The sequence below is a fragment of the Centrocercus urophasianus genome, unplaced genomic scaffold, assembly GCF_019232065.1.
Source record: "Centrocercus urophasianus isolate 14NV4802_14NV808 unplaced genomic scaffold, USGS_Curo_1.0 seq_69, whole genome shotgun sequence".
Classification (NCBI taxonomy): Eukaryota; Metazoa; Chordata; class Aves; order Galliformes; family Phasianidae; genus Centrocercus; species Centrocercus urophasianus.
Window position 1 is genome coordinate 47,794 of NW_024885299.1, and position 20,546 is coordinate 68,339.

Below are 20,546 nucleotides of genomic sequence, written 5' to 3' on the forward strand. Positions count from 1 at the left end.
GTGGACGTGAGCACAGCGAGGCGGTGCGTGGTGCACTTCAGCAGGGGCGACAGTGACAGAGGGTCACCTCCGCTGGTGCAGATGTTTACAAGTGCAGCAGCACGCAGGCTCTTGTTCACTGGTGGCCAAAACGCAAAGCTCATGGCAGTGGCTATGCTGGAAAAGAGGGTTTGGTCACTGCAAAGTTGCTGCGTCAAACAGCGTGTTGCTGCGTTCCTTGTATCTGTCGTAGTTTCCACAGAAATAAACAGGCAGCATTTCTTTCAGAGTGACCTACATATAACATACAACACTGGTACATAATATCACTGCTTCCTAGTAAAATATTCTTTTAGAGCAAACATAATTTATCTAAGCAACCGTTTGAAAATGAAAACAAACATTTAAAGTGAAAGGCATGCAATTCATCTTTACCCAGCTTTGTACTGACTTATGATAATGTAATTCTGATAAAAATAATTGCAGTCCTAAATTAGAACAAACTGTTTTTTAAAGGTAAGCTTTTTTATTTCACGTAACTCTTTAGTTGAAATTTAAAATCTGGCCTTAAAGAAAATCAGTGCTGAAAGAAACATAGCATTCATGCAAAATGTACAATTACCATGAATTGAAGAGTGTACAAGCTGAAAAGCTGCATGGGCGGACATCGGAAGTGTGAGCTTCCAGGTTTAGGTACGATAGAGATTGTACATTGGCCCTAGACCACAGCATGTTCAGATAATTAATCCTCAGTGCAGCCAATCATCATTCTTTGTCCTGAACAGATATCCAACGGAATAAGGTTTGTCTCATTCTTCTCACCTTCTTCGCACAACTGGCAACTCTTAAAGATTATTCCTTTAAACAGTGTTGTGCAGAACAATCTAAGCTAGTATGTCATACACAGCTAGATGGTGCTGGCTTCATCTAAGGGGAAACTTGAAAAGAAAAAAATGCCAAGAAGGTAAGAGGCCAAAACTTCAGTGATTTCATTGGAAATGATAGGCAAGCCTATTATTTCCACTGATAAAGCCGAAAGTACACATGAACAACGGCTTTCCAAAGTCAGAAAGCATAAGTATGGAAAAACTCAACTAAATTTCTAACTGACTGTGTCATCTAATGGATCGCTGCTGCACTGATTTCAGTATCTTTCCAACCTTCTGATCAACGCAAGAGTAAACTGACTTTTTAGAGTACGGTGGAATTGGCTTACTTCGAAAAACAAAAAGCAGCATGACTTTTCAGGAAACAATAGATGCATTGCAGATACAAAGTAAGTAATACATTGCAGTCAAGTAGAATAACGTAAAACTGCAATTAATTAAATAACAATTAATTAATACTGGCCTGATCCTATGAATGCAACTTGCTGTACGTAGTACCTCAGAAGTCCTGTGTTTCAATCATTTGTCAAGTTCTTACTTCATGGGTACTTCATTAAAAGCTCTTAATTCAATTTTCACCTGTTTGCTATTTCAACAACTTCACTTTCATGCTGAGACTGCTCATTGAATGCTAAATAAAATCTTCAGCGTAGTAACAGAATGATCTTCTCTAACTAATACTTCCAATAACTCACCTTGAATGGCAGGCCTAGTGTGACTCATTGACATTCCTGGGCCCTTAAATGAGTTGCACTCCACTCTCAGGAGATAAAATAGGAATGTCTTTGTCTGAGCACAACAGATAGATTCACTCATTAGGAATCTTTGCAATATGCCTTACTGTTCCCAAAGCAACTGATTTTACTCTATTTACTACAGAATTCATCAGAGCAGTTTGGTCAAAACTCTCAGAAACTCATACAATAACACCTACAATCAGTTCAGACTCAGCTGCAGAATTATTTTTGGCTTGTAAAGGAGAAAGAGCTAGATTACCAGCCCCTTCGTCCACAGTGACAGCATCTGATAGGCTCCAACAAGACTATCAAATCTGACCTGTTGGATAACCCCCAAATCTAAATTTTTTCAAGCAAACAAATTAGCAAATTTTGTCTGTCTCTAAATTAGGAGGATTCAAATTTCATTGCACAAATCGTTTTCTATGGAAATAACTTGACCTATTTACGTCTCCATTTCTGAATCAGGTTTCTCTTTGGTTGTTGTGATTAAAAAGGAAGGATGGCAACTGTATCAAATTAAAATAAGTTAAACTGTGCACTTTCCCAATTAGGGCTTTTGTGAGACATCTTTCCTTAGGAAGACAGGCTCATCCATCACTCCGAACTGCAAATACATTTAAAAAGCTTCATTCCCTGTCCTAACTTAAAATTACTTATCATGGTTGTGGTAGAGTTGCAAAATGTTGTCTGCTTCTGAGTACAGCCAGGGTGCTTGAATCTACAACAGAACCACTGGTTTTGAAAGGCTGACAAACCCCGAGTGAAATTCCAAAACAACTATCAGCTTCTGAATAACCACATCTCTGAACTGAATTTGAACTGCTAATTAAATATTCTGTTTATTTCTATGCATCAGCTTTACTTCTCAGAACTACCTCTGGAGAAACAAATGAAGTTGAAGTTTTATTCTTAATTTATACAACTAAAATGTTAGTCGTAGTAACATTACATGCTTTTTTAGAAGCCAGAGGAGAAAACTGCCTTCTATTTAAATACACAGTGTTTTTGCATTGTCACAGTGCATTACATGGATTTGATGTTTAACATATAACTGTACTAACCTTCGTGGCAAACGTAATAACAAAAGAAAGTTGTTTGGAGATTTTTTTTCTATTTTTATTCTAAAAAATAACTAAAACCTTTCCATTGAAGGACCACATGTAAAAACTATGGTTTCTCTCTACGGAGACCGAGGCTGCTTATTACCTACAGTATACTAGCTATGATGAACAGACCACCATAGTTGTGACAACTGATGTTGCTGCCTCCAGGGTAAAACAAAGGTTTACATATTACACAAGCAATTTAACTGTTTTCTAAACATATTGCCAAGACAGTGGGAGCTGGCAGCAAGCACTGTGTTTTAGGTTTTGGATACTTGGATTAGAACCGACTGCTGATTATAGACCTTTTTATTTGTCCCCTACGAATTACAAGCAACCTAGTAACCCAGCAAAGAATCCTTCACAGCACTTAAACTTGTCTTCATGGCTTCCCAAAGATTACGTACACAAATCACTCCACAAAAATGGTGCAAGAGACTTGTGCATAGATAACTACATGAGACAATTGTCTTGTTCTAACTTAAAGAGTTCCCCAAAGTGAAATGTTTTATAATCCTTTTTGTGCAGTAGTCAGGAAAGAAATAAAAGAGTTTGGGCAAAGATTATCCACAAGAAAGAAACTTTTTCTTGGGTTCCAGCTGCAACACAATAAAGAACATAATTAACTTCACAATTCTTTGTGTTTTTCATTTGACTGCAGGGAGGAGATGAAAGAGGACTGTTAAGCCTTGCATTCCATCCCAATTACAAGAAAAATGGAAAGCTGTATGTGTCTTATACCACCAACCAAGAACGGTGGGCTATTGGACCTCATGATCACATCCTTAGGGTGGTAGAATACACAGTATCCAGGTATCAGTAGAAGTCTAAAATTCACAAATTCTCTATTTACCAGCAACCTTCCTCATTTCAGTATACCCTGCTTCTAAACTGAACTACCAGATTTACAAAACATATACTTGGGCACTTGCAGAAAATTTATTGCTGATATTTATTTCAAACAGTAGTTTTGGAACCCCCGTCAGTATACTGATTTATTCATTTTAAGCCTCTTTCTTTTTATTTGTTCTGTCATTTTTAAATTATATTTATTTCCTACTTGTGTATGGGAAGCAAAATAATTTTTTGAGAATGCTGGAAAATTGCAATTTCTCAGCAATTATTGTTTGACATTTTTATGCCAAGTTACAACATCTTCATCTTAAAGTATGATTTGAATGACTCACATTTATTTTTAAAATGAAAGCCAATGATAGTGAGCTGTGAAAACTCTTTTCATATTTTTGCACTGCAGGAAAAATCCACAACAAGTCGATATAAGAACAGCAAGAGTGTTTTTAGAAGTAGCAGAACTACATAGAAAACATCTAGGAGGGCAGCTTCTGTTTGGCCCCGACGGCTTCTTATACGTTTTCCTTGGAGATGGCATGATTACTCTCGACGATATGGAAGAAATGGATGGTTTAAGGTACAAAAGCTACCAATGGATAGACTTTGGAGTCACACTCAAAAATGACTTAACAGTGGTCAGCAAAAATCCTACTCATGCTTTCTTAATTATACCACCTCACTATTTTCAGCACCTGAATTAAGCAGTTAATTTTCAGAACAATCTGGGTACTCAGAGGCACATTGTAGGTGCTTGCTATCAAACCCTGTAAATACTGGAGTCCTCAATAGCATATCTAATTCTATTTAAATATAGATTAGACATATTTTTCTCCAGACTATTATTCTACAAACAAATCAGCTTCATTGAGCACATGTTCCAACAGACACATACCAGAGTCAATAACAACACTGTATCACTTAGGAAAACGTCTAGAGAATTTATTTAGCAACAGTGCTTTGGTTCTGCTTACACAGTTTTCACTAACAGCTTTGACCCTGTGTCACTGTGCTACAGAATCACTTGGTTGAGTTGACAGTTACTCTGCCATGAGCAGGGACATCTTTAACAAAATAAGGTTGCCCAAAGCCCCGTCCTATGTTAGAGCTGCAAAATGTTGGCACAAAGTTTGCTTTAATTTAGAGGAAGACTGCTCTTGAGTCTTCATAGACCTAAAAGGAGTTGCTCTACTCAAAGGCCTCTTTGGCTCCATGGAATAACAGGTATTCCTGACCTTTACAGAGAGGATATGCTTAACAAGAGAGCAATGCTTGTGCTTTATTTTAAATTAATATAGAAGATGGGAGAGATTGAAACAGATGCTGTGATACAGAAAGTTGTTTTTGTTACTAAGTTGCTCCTCAGCAAAGTGGTCAGAAGAGTTACACTGTAGCCATAACAGTGAGACATATTAACCAAAATGGGCCCTCGATGAGTTCTGCTATAGTTCTTAAGACTCACCCATGCTGTAAAACCAAACCAGATGTGATTATTCAGTAAAGTAGGTGGTTTCTTTTACTGGCTTGTTGAAGTATTACATGCAAAATACTTTTAAAAACCAATTATTTTATCCTCCAACTTTCTCAGTGATTTTACAGGTTCTGTGTTACGCCTCGATGTAAATACTGACCTGTGCAGTGTCCCTTATTCCATACCACGGAGCAACCCACATTTTAATAGCACAAACCAACCTCCTGAAATTTTTGCACATGGACTCCACAATCCAGGCCGGTAAGCACGTCACAATTACAAATGGAATTAACCCAGAGCAGGTACTGCTTTCAGCCTGTTTTTCAGTTTTCAGAAATGCTGTATTTAATCTGCCAGAAAAATTTGCATAATAAAGGTACTCATGAACTTTTTAACTGCAACTTCTCCATGTGCACATATATGTCACACTTGTAAACAACTGTACATTGACAAAAGCAATGGAGAGAATGCACAGCTCTTGAAAGTCAAGACCGAAATGACAGAAACAAAGTACTGGCACGTTTTGGTTTTTTTCTCCTCTATGTTTCCTTTTTCTATGAAACAAGAGAACTTAAAGCCGAGAGCTGGGAAAACATGGCTGGGATTGGAATCTGAGAAATTAGAACAGTAGAATCTTGACCGAGAAAGAAAAAGGCATGGAAATAAAATTGAGAACATCTGGTGAAATCTAAACAACAACAAGGAGGAAAGCAACACTTTAACTAAACAACACATAATTCAGCAAATTAGGTGGGGGTAGTACTTAAGTGACATTTAAAGGCACCGTTTGATAAAAAAAATGAGAAATTCCAGTTGTTCGGATACGGAGTAAATTCTTGGACTTCTAAGCGGTCAAAAATTTCTCACCTAGCTTGGCTAAAGCAATGTTCATCTCCAGTGATACTGAGCAGAGTACATTCCGTCACTAGGTAAAAGTAGAGATTTGCTCCCCATGGTGCAGGGACGGGAAAGATATTATCTCTCGTGTACAGATCTGACGCACCTCTCAGATGTTTTGGCTCACGAAACGTCCCTCACAGGAGCAGACGCAACAAAGAGTAATCCTTCAAAATGTGATGCTTCATGCTCTTGTTACAGAATTACACATTAAGAGTCTGTATATCTCATGGATTTTCTTCTATTTTTTGTTTTAAGATGTGCTGTGGATCACCATCCTGCAGATGTAAACATCAATTTAACTATACTTTGCTCAGATTCAAACGGAAAGAACAGATCTTCTGCAAGAATCTTACAGATAATAAAGGGTAAAGACTATGGTAAGTTCCATCCAGGGTAAAGCTAACCGAAGTGGGAGGCTGCATCCAGGGTAAAGCTAATTGAAACAGGAGGCTCCTGTGACTATGGAATAAGAAAAGGAAAGCAGAAAACAAAAGATTAAGGATGGTAAAGCCATAATAGGTAACTTACTGCATTGACTGCATTGCAGGTAACCTACAGAAGATGTAACTGAAGTACAAGAAGATTAAAGATGAAAGACAAAACAGTGACTACAAATAAGATTTGGGAAATATGCCAGCTGTCAGTCACTCAAAGATCTCATTATAGTTGAGAATGACAGCTTATAAGGAAAAGATTTTGGAATATCACGAAGTGATGAAAATGTATACTTAGTCATTCACAAATAACCTTGTAAGGTACAGAATGGAAACCTCATGTAATGTGCTTCCTATAATGGAAAAAATGAGAAAGACAACAACAGACTGAAACCAAACAGGGAAATGACTGAGCTCTGTGTTTAAACGTTACTAAAAATGAACAACTTACTTAGAGAAATGCACTATGGTACTACTTCATAATAAAAGATTAGTTCAGATTGCAATAGGATAAACACGCTCAATTAGAAACTTAAAATTTTAGAGTGTTTTATGTGCTCTCTGAATCAGTATGACTGCCTCGCACAACTTGAATGTTTAACTCTGATACCAAGATCATTTGCTAGGTCAGGTGAGCCAGAAGAGTTAATCTGACGTATCATCTGTCTTGTTTAACCATTTAGCAGTTCCTAATTTGTGGTGGTAAAGGTGATAAATTTTAAGCGTGTACAGGCATCAAGAACCGACCTATTTCCTGGAACAGAACTTTTTCAAGTTTTATTCACCTCCCCAGTAAAACAGTTGTGCTGACTAGTATCATAGTCCCAATGTGTAATGCAATTGTTTCACTTCAGTTACTGCATGTATTTTCTGTGTGCATTTTATGAAAGCCAAACCAAAGAGCAGTATTTGGTAAACCACGGCTCCAATGGAATTTTGACTGCATCTTTATTGCAGAGTAAACTAAGCAATATTGTGTCTATCCACAACATCTTGCCTATTTTAATACGAGGCTGTGGGTCCACTGCTTAAATAAAAAATGCTCACCATCCTTTTGTCCAACACAGAATTTCAGCTCTTACTCTTGTAGAACAATCTAGGAAATTCCTTTTTCAAAGACCTGCAGAGAGCACTTCAACTAAAAACAAAGTTCCTCTGAAACAAAAAGTTCTGTCAGCTGTGGCTTAATTTAAAATTACGCAGTTGGCATTTCAATTCGAGCCTACATTTACCTTAAGCAATATTGCATAGGCACATTTACATTGAAAGGTTATCCAAGATATTACCTCATGTGACTAAATTGCAGCTTTGTAAAAAAAAAAAAAAAAAAAAAAAAAGAGAGAAAAAAGTGTAGGCACTACAACTATAATAGCAGCGCAAAAAATTACCATAAAAAGCTACATCCAGCAATATTACTGTTTTATGGCACACAACACACATAATGTATTCAAATGTGATTTCAAAGAGTTTCTTAAACCACTGAATGGCTTTGAAAACAAGTTCTGCTGAAAATCACTGGAATTTGGAATTTGTGCTCTTGGGTTCTGGTGAAGCATAAGCCCCCTTTTCAGTGAAGGGAGTTTAATTGTGTTCCTGAAGTTCAAGAGATCTATTCTGTAGACTGTATGGACACATAAAAGTTAATAGCAGTAATCACATTAACTTAAATGGAAGTCTGACCTAATCCCGGTATAGTTTTATTCTCTTGGCCTGTGCACATGGAAGAAGGTAATTATAGTGTCTCCTACCTAAATTCCTCATTAACTGTTTCACAAACAGCTTTCGTTGCAATTTTCTGATCTTCCTAATGCTTCATTTCCAGCTATACATCTTGCATTTTCAGGATCATTTAAAGGGAATTAATTTCATTCTGAAAGTAATAATCCTATTCATAAATGTGAATCAAAACATGAAACTGCATATGATCTAAAACTACGGTAGTTCCTTTTTAGAAAGTGAGCCTTCACTTTTAGAATTCAAACCATTCAGCAGTGGAGCCCTGGTCGGCGGATTTGTCTATCGAGGTTGCCAGTCTGAAAGGCTCTATGGAAGTTACGTATTTGGAGACCGCAATGGGTAAGTTTCTTATAATTTCAGCCTTAAACATAATATATTCACGAGGTATATTTTGTTGTGAGCTTCCTGCATGAAACAACAGCAACAGACTTTTTAATACTGTGTCACTTTGCCAAAGTAGCAGCGCGATGATGTAGATTAAATTCTAGATTCGGAATCAAGCAGCACGATATTCTAATGAAGGGTAACATAAGTAACATTTCTAATCCTTGGAATAATATACAGACAAAGAAACTACACACTTTACATTCATCCTTTATAGTGCAAGTAAATGGTAATCGTGGAATAGTTTGGCAAACTGATCTAACTGATGAGATAAGGCAAACTTTCTGGGTTTTATGGCAACATTGAGGGAGCAAAATGAATGCTTTTTAATTGCAAGAGTACAGTTTTCCCATGCCAAATAGGTCAGCATTCACAAATGACTAGATACAGTGCAGCAAAACCTAATCTTGTGATGTTTGAATGACAGGAAGGGAAACGCTACGCTTTTTAGGCACCTGAAAAATAACAGGCAGGAAATAAGATGATGAATTATATAGATCTACCTAAGGAGCTACTTCCTGCACATGCTTACTTATTTATCTGGACAGTGAAAATCCTATACTCAGAACGTAATATAACAATTTGCCTTCTGTGTTTTTGAATACAGAAATTTTTTAACGCTGCAACAGAATCCTGCAACTAAACAGTGGCAAGAGAAACCCCTCTGTCTTGGCAACAGCGGATCATGTAGAGGTTTCTTTTCAGGCCCTGTCTTGGGATTTGGTGAAGATGAACTAGGTAAATAGGAAAAAAAGAAAGGTTTTTAAATTGTAAGTCCTGTAAGTATGCTAGCTAAACCATTTGAAACCATAGTAAACGTTCCAAAAGAAGAAATCTGAAGGCTGGTTTCCCTTTGCCAAAGCTGTCTACACTGCTGTTTCATCCACACCTTACCAGCTGTGTAAGAAGAGCTGTTAAGAGAAAGGGTCAAAGGTTCTTATTTTCTCTCACATTCTGTGAACTCTGCCACTCTCTCTGACACAAGTCATATGCTTGTTTTTATTTCCAGTGTTACAGATGGGCAGAGGAGATCTGCATGAGCAGATGGATCCTCATTTTTAATACATAAGTCCCCCGTCGTATATTTTTTACCAATTACTACAATATGAAAAAAATACGTAATTATTTAAATTTTCAGATAGCAATGATTCTGTAGCGTATTTCAGCTAGATTCTGTAGTGTATTTCACCAAAATATCTTTAACCTCATTGTGTATGTGTAGCTAGATCACAAGTGTTTGACATCTCAAGAAATAAAAACTAATTAATGTATTGATTTCTTTAACAGGCGAGATTTACATATTATCAAACAGTAAAAGTATGACACAGACTCACAATGGAAAACTCTACAAGATCATTGACCCAAAAAGGTGAGCATTGCACTGCACTAGTCCCTAAGATTATTCTCCCCTTCAACAGTTTAAAAAACAAAATAAAAATGTACTTCTTTCCGTGTAGCAGCACTGTACAATACTCACATTAAGTAAGAAGGAATATTTTTAGAGCAGAGGTTTCTTATAAGCAAACGTAACATCACCAGCAAGCAGGATAAATTCACCGAAATAATCACTCTCATAGAAGGTGACTGTCAGAACAGTAGAAGTAGAAATGCCTCTGATTTTTACTCTTTAACATCATGTTAAGTGCTGACAACTTCCCCAATTAAGATTCACATTTTTTGGATATTTTCATAGAAGTTTAGACATATTTAAAATGGAACCATATGGATCAGCACAAGTAAAAGATGCTGCTGATAGTTCTGAAGCCAAAGGACTTGTAGGTGCTACAAAGGTTATACAGTGCCTATGGAAGGCAGAATACTAGAATTCCTCCCAAGGCGACTTGCTGCCTTGCCTGCCCCTGCACTGTGACAGTGCACAAATAGAGGTGGCTCAAAAGGTTAGTACTGATTGACAATATCTGCTCCGTATCCTGGAAAAGTACTGCAGAGATAATTAGCTCAGTCATTTCACCAGCTACTACCCAGACAGTTCCAGTTTCACTTCCTCACAATTTCAGTTTTGCTACCAGATCTGAGGGACAAATTCAGTCTTTCCCAGACATCTCTGCTGTTGTCTAGAAGACGCTACAGACTGAGAAGAATACAGAGGGCCCAGCCCTCAGGGGCTGTAATCTGTTACTGCTTACTAGTTTTCAAGTTCCTTCTGTGTCCCTACATTCACCCATATCTCACTGGGAAGGTTTGGAGCACAAAAGAGAATCCAATGAAAGAAAACTTACATCCCTGGACGATGTGACAAAAACACACTCGAGTCACCAGCATTCGTTTCATCTGCTGTTTCCAAGAGGCTCATGAATCCCACCCAAATTATTTATAAGATTCAAAATTAATGTAATTGGTACAGTTACTTAGTCTAATTCACCAGCTATAAAACTAGAATACACGAAAATTACCAAACCAGAGTTTCTTGGGATGTGATTACTTTCAAGTACTTTGCAAAGCAGCTACAGCTACGAGAATGCCAGGGAATCAGGAAAGATTGCAAAAAGCTAGTCCCCTATGCAGCCCCAGCAGCAATAAGAGAAGGTGACAAGCACTTACTCTGACTGGTGAAAAACCATTTCCTTAGTGATGGATCTTGCTGCTCTGTGACGCCAAGTCCATGGCAGGAAAAGCCACATCCATTCTGCAAAGCATCAAAAATTAACACACAAAATGAAAGGGCCAGCAGAAATCAAGTCTGTCATACTGATTACTTTTAACTCATCATCCCCACAAGAACAACCTAGATTATTATCCATTTATCAGTTCGTCACCTACTTCAGCACGTTTACCCTTGAGCATCACCTACAGGCAGACATCCATTTTTTATTTTGATGTTGACTGTATGAGAGATTCATTTATTTTTTTTGCTGGAATTTAAACTCAAAAAACTGTTATTAAGACAACACGTAAAACTGATAAGAAATTCATGACACTGGGTACACAATGTACTTACTACTTGAGTTTCACTGTTTTTTAATTATGCTACCCAAATCCACGGCACTAGTTCGGAAGCAGATGTTACTGCAGTCTGTCAGTCAAGGCTATTATGGATGTTTTATTTATGCTTTCTGGTATTAAAAATATTTTTTTAGAACAAAACTTGCTATTCTTATTGGGATTGTTTAGACTGATGGTGTACGGTTTTAAGTGAATTTTACACCCTAAATCCACTATTAGTATCTAATTACATGGGGCTGCCTTGTTTGACCTCGGCTTTTTGTTCTCGTTACCTCTTCCAGTAGGGTGGTCTTCAGCTGACATACCTGAAAGGCCAGACCTCCCATTGCTGCACTCACGTTTGGCTGTTTTCACGTATGGAAAACGGTCAAGACTGTGTTTGGTTACTGGTGAAAGTAACCAGAAAACTATAAAATACTTTTGTAAATTGGCATGCGTTTGAGATTAAGCAGACTATGGCAAGGGGATGTAGAGTTTGGTAACGCTTTTTAGAGACATGGACAGTTTCCATTCAAGCAAAGTTTTGAGTTTGGCTGGGTTTTTCTCATTTCATTCCTACTGCTGGTTTTTAAGTGAAAGATGGTCAATTTCTTTCACTCAAGAGCACTGCAGGTCTATTTACCGCATCACACAAATTTCATAATGCACTTCTCAACAATTTAGAAATTCCACGGCTTTGGCAAATGCTTATGTAAAGCCCTATTAATTAATATTAATACATTAATTGTCAACCACAGGTAATATTTTTTGCATATTGCCATTTTGCTGTTCTATTCAATGCCTTCCTCAAGATACATACCATACCAATACATCAAATAAAAGTGCACAGTCTAGCACAGTGAGCTTTCTAAGACACAAAACAAAAGTACTACACGTAGGCTATCAGCTGTAGAGTTACTGAGGTACTGACTTGTCACATCTTAGAAATTCATTGCTTAGAAATCCATAACAAAGCTCTGTGAGGGGTGGCCCCTGGCAGATTAATCCATTTGCAGATAGTGCCTTCCATGTGTGGGGCACTGCAGAAGAGTACAATTATCATTCCTTGCTGGAAATTAAAAACTTCATGCAACAAACCAATCTTCTAGTGGTTGTAAATAAGCTACTACAAGCTTACAAAATTACCCTTTAATTCTAAATAATAGATGTTACAAAGAGATGCAGGATTTTGTTTCATTTGATCTTTATAGAAAAATAGCGCATAAAAAAAACTTCTCAAACATAACTGTGACCCTGACTTCCCGGTCTCAAAGGGCTCAAGAAAGAAATCTATGATTCGGATATCACTAGCAGTAGAAAGCTTTCAAAAGAAGTGAAGTTTTCAAACCATCAGAAGGGCAGAGGATGAGAGTACTCCAAGGAGCTCTTTGCATGAATCTTCAATTATGAGCAGTGAGAAGGTCCAACCCTAAAACCTTTCAGATGTAACAAAAATGAGGGGCTGCACGGAGGCGATACGTGAAAATGAATAAATATGATAAACACAGAGAATGAGAACACCTCCATCAAAGTAGTTTGAAACACAGAATACAGGGTACTACAGGAAACTTCTCTTTACTTCAGGTCAATAACTACACAGCCTCCTGTGAAAAACACAGAACTAAATAATCCCTCTCTCCATAACAGTGTTACTGAAATGACACGCTGATACTCGGGAGCTCTTAGACAATGTAGCGATAAATCAGAAACTGAGAAAATTACAACCTGAATTTAAAAATCAAGCATATGAGGTGCTGCAAAACATATAAATACCACATATCAGCACAACTGAATAGAATGAAGAGTACAGGTAACACCTCATATAGCTTTCCAATTGGAGGGGATAAGGGAAGCCTCAAGAATGACAAACACATAAAATAAGATAAATTGGTTAAAAGAACTGATTTTTTAGTTTCGCAAGTTAAAAACAGCCATTCATTGATGATTATTAAAAAAAATTAAAAAAGGAACATTATGAGAAGTAAGATACTTTCCAAGGCTAGGAACAAATGAGAAAGCAGAGGGAGAAAGAGCAATGGCACATAATTCTCAGATAAAGGACAGTGATAGTCAGATGTTCTAAAAGATCAGTGCAAATTAAAAGCATTCTATAAATTCTCTTTGTGACCAAAAAAAGAAAAACTTCCTAGCCTTATGCTTCTTACAATTTTTCTGTCTGCCTATTTCTACAAGTACATTCTAACAGTAATCACTAGAACTTTCATAGGCAAAATAATTATATAAACGATGATACAGAAAATGCTTTAGCCCAAATATTCAAGTCAGTCAATAACACAGAAAATGGGAGACAAACCTGTTAGAAATGAGAATATAATCCTTTCGTATCATAAGAGGAGAAAATCAGATGCAGGCAGCATTAAAAAATGCGTATTTTAATAGGAAATATCCGTTGATAAGTTTGTATCAGCTACAACATAAACATTACTACAGCTGTTCTATGAAAACCATATGGGGGGGGGGGGAACAAGAAGAAAGAAAGAAAACAAACTGTGTAAGATGGTAGCACAGTCATAGTGTGTCTTTGTGAGTCTTCTTTTAGAGCACTTAAGATTGCTTTTAATAGATAAAAGCAAATACTACATAAAATAGTAAAGGTTCAGAGAAGACAGGAGAAAAGCACAGGGAAAGGTGACAAGGAATGCAAAAGAATTCCATTTTAAAGATGAGACTAAACACGTAGAAGTTTGAAGGATAGTCACGCACTGCTGTTTCCCTCTGAAGTTATGTTTTCAACTGTCTATACCACAACTTCAAAGTTGATAAATAACAGTGTTGAACAGCATGGCTCACGGGAGCTAGCAGACAATTGTTAGAAAGGAAGGTGGAGTTTAAGTGTCCTTGCACATGTAAGAAGAATTCCTCTTCCTCTCCATATGTTTAACACCTTAGAGATCTGGATCTCAATGTGTTTTCTATCAACAGCCAGAATAGCTGCTTTCCACTGGACTGAAACTTGAACTTGATTCAAACCGTCTCATTCCTCTTTCATGCCCCTCCAGAGCGTGTAGTTCTATTCATCATCATTTCCAACACTGCCTTCTGAGATGTCCACTATCAAAGAGTCTTTTCAAACAGAATGATTTCAAACGTTACTGAACTATACCTAGGTTATATCTCATTTTGATGATGTTCAGCCCCTTGACAAGAATGTCAGTGATGTTATTTTTTACCATGAGACAAGAGTGTTTGATTGTAAGGTGTAAAAGCAGTATTCGTGAAAGCCACCTTGAAGACCTTAATTACTCTGAAAAAGGAAGCTCAGAAACATACAGCACTAGAGTGATTTGCATCAACATAGTTCTGATGGGTCATGGTATATACACTTCGTATGGTGTATAAATAGGGTGAAGCTACTACCTCAGGCTGTCTGCAGAATGAGCAAATTTTGTTGGTGAATGCTCTCGCCAACCCAGGTGGGCCATATGATTTCTTTCTGTTCAGAAAGTTACTATCCCTTAAGTCATTTGAGGGAATGGAAAGCCAGAATTAATGTCTAATTATGTTTAGTTTAGCCGTAGCATGCAAAATTCTTATCTCATTTACCTACCCACATGCAGTTACTATTCCCATAAGAGACACTAAAGAGAAATTAGAGCTTTTTGCGAATACCAGCCTAGAGAGTTTCACTTTACAGAAGTACTTGACAAAACCTCCTTTGTAACCACGATGGAAAAACCTAAAGATTTTTTTCAATCACATCACAGCTCACTGACTGTAAAAGTTTTTGTTTTGGTTTGGGATTTTTTTTCATTTTTCTAAGTCTTTCTAGTGTTGGCTATTAAGGAGTTCTCACTTTTTATCACTTTATAAGGCAAAACCAGCTCCGTTTATCTTCTGCTTATTTTCTGGAGCCTGCAGGAAGCCTCTGCCATCCTAAAGAAAGTCATACATAATAGAGCAGCTTTAGCCCAGTAAGCCAGTCTTTCCCAATTCATCAGTCAAAGTGTTATGCAAGTGGCCCCCTAAATTGATAAATTCCCACAGTGCCTGTTGACCCAGCTGCCAAGTGCTCATGCAGCAGGTGTTGTTTTCATGACCACCCTGACAGTAATACAAACTGTTTAGCAGTTGCATTGACCTCTTAGCTATTAACATTGATACAGGCTTCACTGGGGACTAGTTCTCAAACATGACAGAATTTCTTAAGACTAGAGGTCATGAACAAGTATACCATATAAGAATAAATTTGATATGCTGCTGAGTTTAAATCTTAAAAGCTGCGAGTTTTTTCCACATTATTCCCATGTAGTAAATCTGGAGACAAGTAACGAGCTTTTGGCATCTCTCCCAGGACTAAAGGTATACTTTTTAATTTTAGAAACTGTACCTGAAGAGATGCTGTATTTATTCTGTGACAAGTAGTAAATTACAATGAAGCAAAATTATTTTTTCTTGACATTTTCCCTTATAAAGGAAAAATATAAACTTTAGGATATCATTCTAATAGCCAATATCTTATGTGCAGCTAATTGAGGTAAAATTTTACTTTCACGTATTTTGCACCACAATCAGGATTTCTGTGGCCCTCTCATTTGCTAGAATTTGAACATCCTAGAGTTTTGGATTCCCACTTTGGTGGGAAAGGAGAGATTGTTAATACTGTGTCGAGGGCATGATGGAGGAACTATTTTCTGTTCAATGCCATTGTATTACTGATGAATTTGACCCTCCATTTGCATCCATTTACATATATCTGAGTTACAGGCTAACACACATGCAACAACTAAATCACTGCACACTCAGTGGAGCAGTGAAAAGCTGTATGAAGGAAAGCGTGGAATTCTAAGCAATCATATGATGAGTTCTAATCTAATAAGGCTTGTCAGCCTTTTGTATGCTTCAAAGCTAACAACAGAGGTTACGTGCCTATGCCAGCTACAGTAACACAGTCAAAATTATTTTCCATATTTTCCAGTCAAGATTTCTCAGTTCACTGAGCACGTTAGTGAAGGGACCCAGCAAGGGCCCCAGCCTCCAGTACTTTTCCTCCATGTTCCATACACTTAGATTTGTTACAAAGTTTCATGAAAGCATGTTTTAACAAGCAAGATATACTGTACCATACTGTATATATGAACAGCTCTTTAAGATAACTAGAATTGTACAGACCGTATAAATAGTCACTATCAGCTACATTTTTGGCTGACTTTCTGCGCACCAAGTACTGCTCACTGGAAGAGTAATCAAGCTGTACCCTTTAGAGTTTTATAGATTGAGGGAGACAAGTAAAAAAATTCTCTCCAGCTCACAGTGTGGCTCCATCTATTCCCCTCCTTTTTCCATGTCAGGAGACACAGCGAAGCACTAGTTGTATAAACAAAACCTTACGCTGTCTAAGTGCTGGAAAGATCAAGTCCCAGCAGTCAGTTTCGAGACTTATGTTATCTTTGTAAGATTCAGTTCAAAACACTTACAATGAACCTGAAAATTTCCACCCCTTAAAGCCTTAAGAATGTAAAGTGTAAGTATTGTGGGGCAGAGACTTTCTCATGATATGTGTTTGTACCAGAATGGCATTCCAATCCTGAGAAAGAAGTGTGGCTTTTCCCATAGTACAAATAAGGAAAAACAGTAATTCTTCTCACACACAAAAAGGATTCTGCTGCAGCTGCATTTGTATTACTCTTCTCCTAAGGCACTCTGCCAACCAGAATTTTTTCCATCTTTGTTTCTACTCCACCCCACCTTTAATAAATATTATCCAAGGCTGATGAGTGCAAGTTATTGATTGATGGTAGAATAAAAGGCAAAGCTATATTCACAAGCACCAAGAGCATTAGAAAGCTTTAAATTACAGAAGTGGCCAGTCATGCTGCGATTGATACAAAATGGCATTTGTGGATCCCTAATGAAATATGAATAAAATAACCTAAATATTCCAGCACTATCATAGGTAAATGTTTTGTATCTGTCATTAAAGTAAATAACCGTCTACACAAACAAAATATCATCTTGATGTAGGAGATCACTCTTTGCTGAAGAGATACCACTGGAGCTCTTTTCTAAGAGATGCTCCAGGAACGTGCGGTTATTCTTCATGCTAAACACAATGCTATACTTGTGACTGAACAAGAAAAAGAGAGGGCTTCATCTAAAATAGCTTGAAAGAAATGGGCTTTGAGACAGATGAAGAAAGAATGTTGCCTCCTATGCAGATGGCTGTACATATTTTTTTTTCTTGAGGCAGCAATTAGAAGACAGATATTTTTACTTAAAATCTGCTTAAGTGTCCACATAAAATCACATCATTTGTATTCCTCTTCTCAAAACAACATTGGCTGTGAAGCTCACATATAATTTTTAAGTGCAGGAACTTCCCTAAGCAGATCATATGTAACGCATTCATCACTGTGGAACTGGAATTTCTTACAGGTCAAAAAATAATGCGTTATAATTAAAAGACAGCATAGAAATGCGTGAACGCAAAAGCTGAAGAGATTTTTGACAAGAGATGCCGTTTTAAAACCTTTAAGTAACACAGAAGTTTGAATCTGTTTCTCAAAGAAACTTTAGAAATCAGAAGTTGGTACTACACTGAATGATACATCTACCCATTCTTTTTGTTCTTAACATCATTGGGCAGACCAGTTCTGAATGGATGTTTAAATAATCATCTTAGCAATTAAGCCTGAGCAGAGAAAGTGCTAGGGTGAAACAAACCAGTGATCCTGTGCTCTGTTATTCTGCTTCAAAGAAAAATGTGAGAAGCTCTGCAATGTACCATTAAAAAGCTGCATGCCAAAATGGGTGAAAAAAAATCTAAGCCCAGTCAGCTAGTGAGGGAACTCTGTGACATAAGGTATGTGGGCTTACTTTTCCTATAAAATGTTACCCTACCTAGAATTACATGGAATGGCCCCATTGTGCTTAGAAATATCTTATCAAAATCCTGCTAGACAAAGCTAACTATCCTGCTAACCTGGGCTTCACTGGTACCTTAGAAACCACGGGTTCAATTAGTTCATTCAGTTTTATTTTTCCCTCAACATTTCGTCTGATCTTGAAATGGGATGTAAACAAGAATTCCCAATCTTCCTCCTCTTTTTTTTTTTTTCCTCGTGTTTTCTACACCTCCATCCCATCCATTTCTCTTACTCCAAAGACTGTCAAGATCTTTTATCACACAGGTGTACCAGTCTAGGATTTTAATATAACAAGCGTGCAAGTACATATTCCCACTGCCCGCACGTAATTTAATACTTACATCAGTATGAGAAACAACACTGTTTTCTATTCAATTCCTACTATTGTGTACCTTTTTGTTCTGGCTTGTTTTGTTTGGATTCTAGCTGGACATTTAGCCAACTTAAGATGCTAGAGATAATTCTTTGTTAAGGAATATTATGCTGTGCTTTTCTGAATGAAAAAAAGCTACCAGACATCCAAAACAAGGACTGACAGAAAAACTGTACTACATTAGACCTAACACCAAGAAGCTCAACAAAAAAACAGCATCAGAAATATTTTAGGTCAGCTTAACTAGAATTGCTTTCACGCATACGCTTCAGACACTTACATGACCACAGAATGGTCACTGTGGGAAGGGCCCCCTGGGTCCATCCAACCCAACCCCAGCTCCAGCAGGGCCACCCAGCTGCCCGGGCAGCTTCTGAAGATCTCCCCACCCCTGGGCAATCTTTGCCAGTGCTCCATCACCTTAAGTATAAAAAAAAATGTTTCCTGAGATCCAGATGTTTTAAGGTGCATCCAGACCACAAATTAAAGTCAAATCAAGTTTGTAGACAGAAGCAAAATTTTGTCTCTCAATGTATGCCGTAAAACTTGCTGTTCAGATTATTCTTTCCATTACCTGTACGCATTCACTAAACAGAAGTGAATTTTCAAATTGGAGAAATCCACACAAAAGTTAAGAGCATCAGCAAAATTTGTTACTCTTTCTCTGCCCATTCTCAAAAATATCACATATTTTCTTATTTCAACATTTCCTAATGGCAAGAAAGGAAGATAAACTGTCCAGTATGCCTGAGAATAAGTAATTCCTTACTTTGACAGACCAAAGAGAAAAACGAAGGCTAGAAAAAAAAGGGCTTTTTCTCCTGGAGAATATCATCTTTCACTCAAGCCCACTGCTTCATTCACTTAATTTTGCCATGGAAGCAAGACAGATTTTCAGTTTTTTTACACAAATTTCCTGTGGGTCTGCCTATCTGAAGTCAGCTACTTGAGCACCACAAGAAATTTGCTGAGATCCCATTCATCTCCTGAGTCTGGAGATATATGCTGCTTGAGATAAGTTCTTTTCACCAAGTTCAGGCTTCAAGAAGTCTCAGGGACTATTATTTAATCTTGTAAAAGTCTTCTGAAGGCAGTTGTATGAGAGAATAATAAATCATAATGCATTTTTCTGTATTCTAACAGACCACCTTTATGTTCATTGGTGTTTTTGAGAAAGAAAAAAAAAAGCCATGCTCTTAGAACACAGATTTTTCCCACTGACAATCCTATAAAAGAATTACCCTACAATGAGAAATGAAGCTTGTATACTATTTTCATTGTCAAGATCTTTCTAAATAGAAGAAAATGAATGTACCTCATAATGAAGTATTTGGTTCATGTACTTTCTCACAGGCCTTTAGTTCCTGAAGAATGCAAAAGAACAGCTCAGTCGGCACAGATACTGACATCTGAATGCTCAAGGCACTGTCGGAACGGGCACTGCACTCCTACAGGAAAATGCTGCTGTAATCAAGGCTGGGAAGGAGAGTTCTGCAGAACTGGTTTGTACATAGATCCATAGCAATATCTGAGAAAAGCAATGATACGGCATAATTTGCTTTTAGTAGTTTGCTAAGAGAATTTTTCAACATCTATCATTGACCATTAGTTCTAAGACAACATAAATGAGATACTGATCTGTTGAGGTGTCGGGGAAGAGTAAGTTTTAATGTCAGTGCAACAGTTAAAACACCTAATACAATGAGAACCACTACAGAATGCAACTAAGAACATAAGCATGACAGATAACAGCATTCTTAGTTTTTTACCAATACTATAAAAATGACAGGAAATTCAGCCAATATATATTCAGTGTTTGGACATTCAACTCCCACCTTCAATTTTATCTTGTATATATCAAA

The 20,546-nt window shown here is 37.3% G+C and overlaps 2 protein-coding genes across 2 annotated transcripts in view; one reads left to right on the forward strand and one right to left on the reverse strand.

Moving 5' to 3' along the window:
* The window catches only part of LOC122170381 (hedgehog interacting protein), a 76,824-nt gene that overhangs the window by 47,413 nt on the left and 8,865 nt on the right, over positions 1 to 20,546 (forward strand). Inside the window, exons 5-12 of the mRNA XM_042837166.1 lie at positions 3,371 to 3,522; positions 3,965 to 4,138; positions 5,147 to 5,290; positions 6,185 to 6,306; positions 8,316 to 8,439; positions 9,092 to 9,222; positions 9,772 to 9,853; positions 20,038 to 20,186. Coding sequence (XP_042693100.1) covers positions 3,371 to 3,522; positions 3,965 to 4,138; positions 5,147 to 5,290; positions 6,185 to 6,306; positions 8,316 to 8,439; positions 9,092 to 9,222; positions 9,772 to 9,853; positions 20,038 to 20,186 — 1,078 coding nt within the window. The remainder of the gene's footprint in view (positions 1 to 3,370; positions 3,523 to 3,964; positions 4,139 to 5,146; positions 5,291 to 6,184; positions 6,307 to 8,315; positions 8,440 to 9,091; positions 9,223 to 9,771; positions 9,854 to 20,037; positions 20,187 to 20,546) is intronic.
* The window catches only part of ANAPC10 (anaphase promoting complex subunit 10), a 148,022-nt gene that overhangs the window by 35,524 nt on the left and 91,952 nt on the right, over positions 1 to 20,546 (reverse strand). Inside the window, exon 5 of the mRNA XM_042837169.1 lies at positions 11,047 to 11,131. Within this exon, the coding sequence (XP_042693103.1) occupies positions 11,047 to 11,131 (85 nt within the window). The remainder of the gene's footprint in view (positions 1 to 11,046; positions 11,132 to 20,546) is intronic.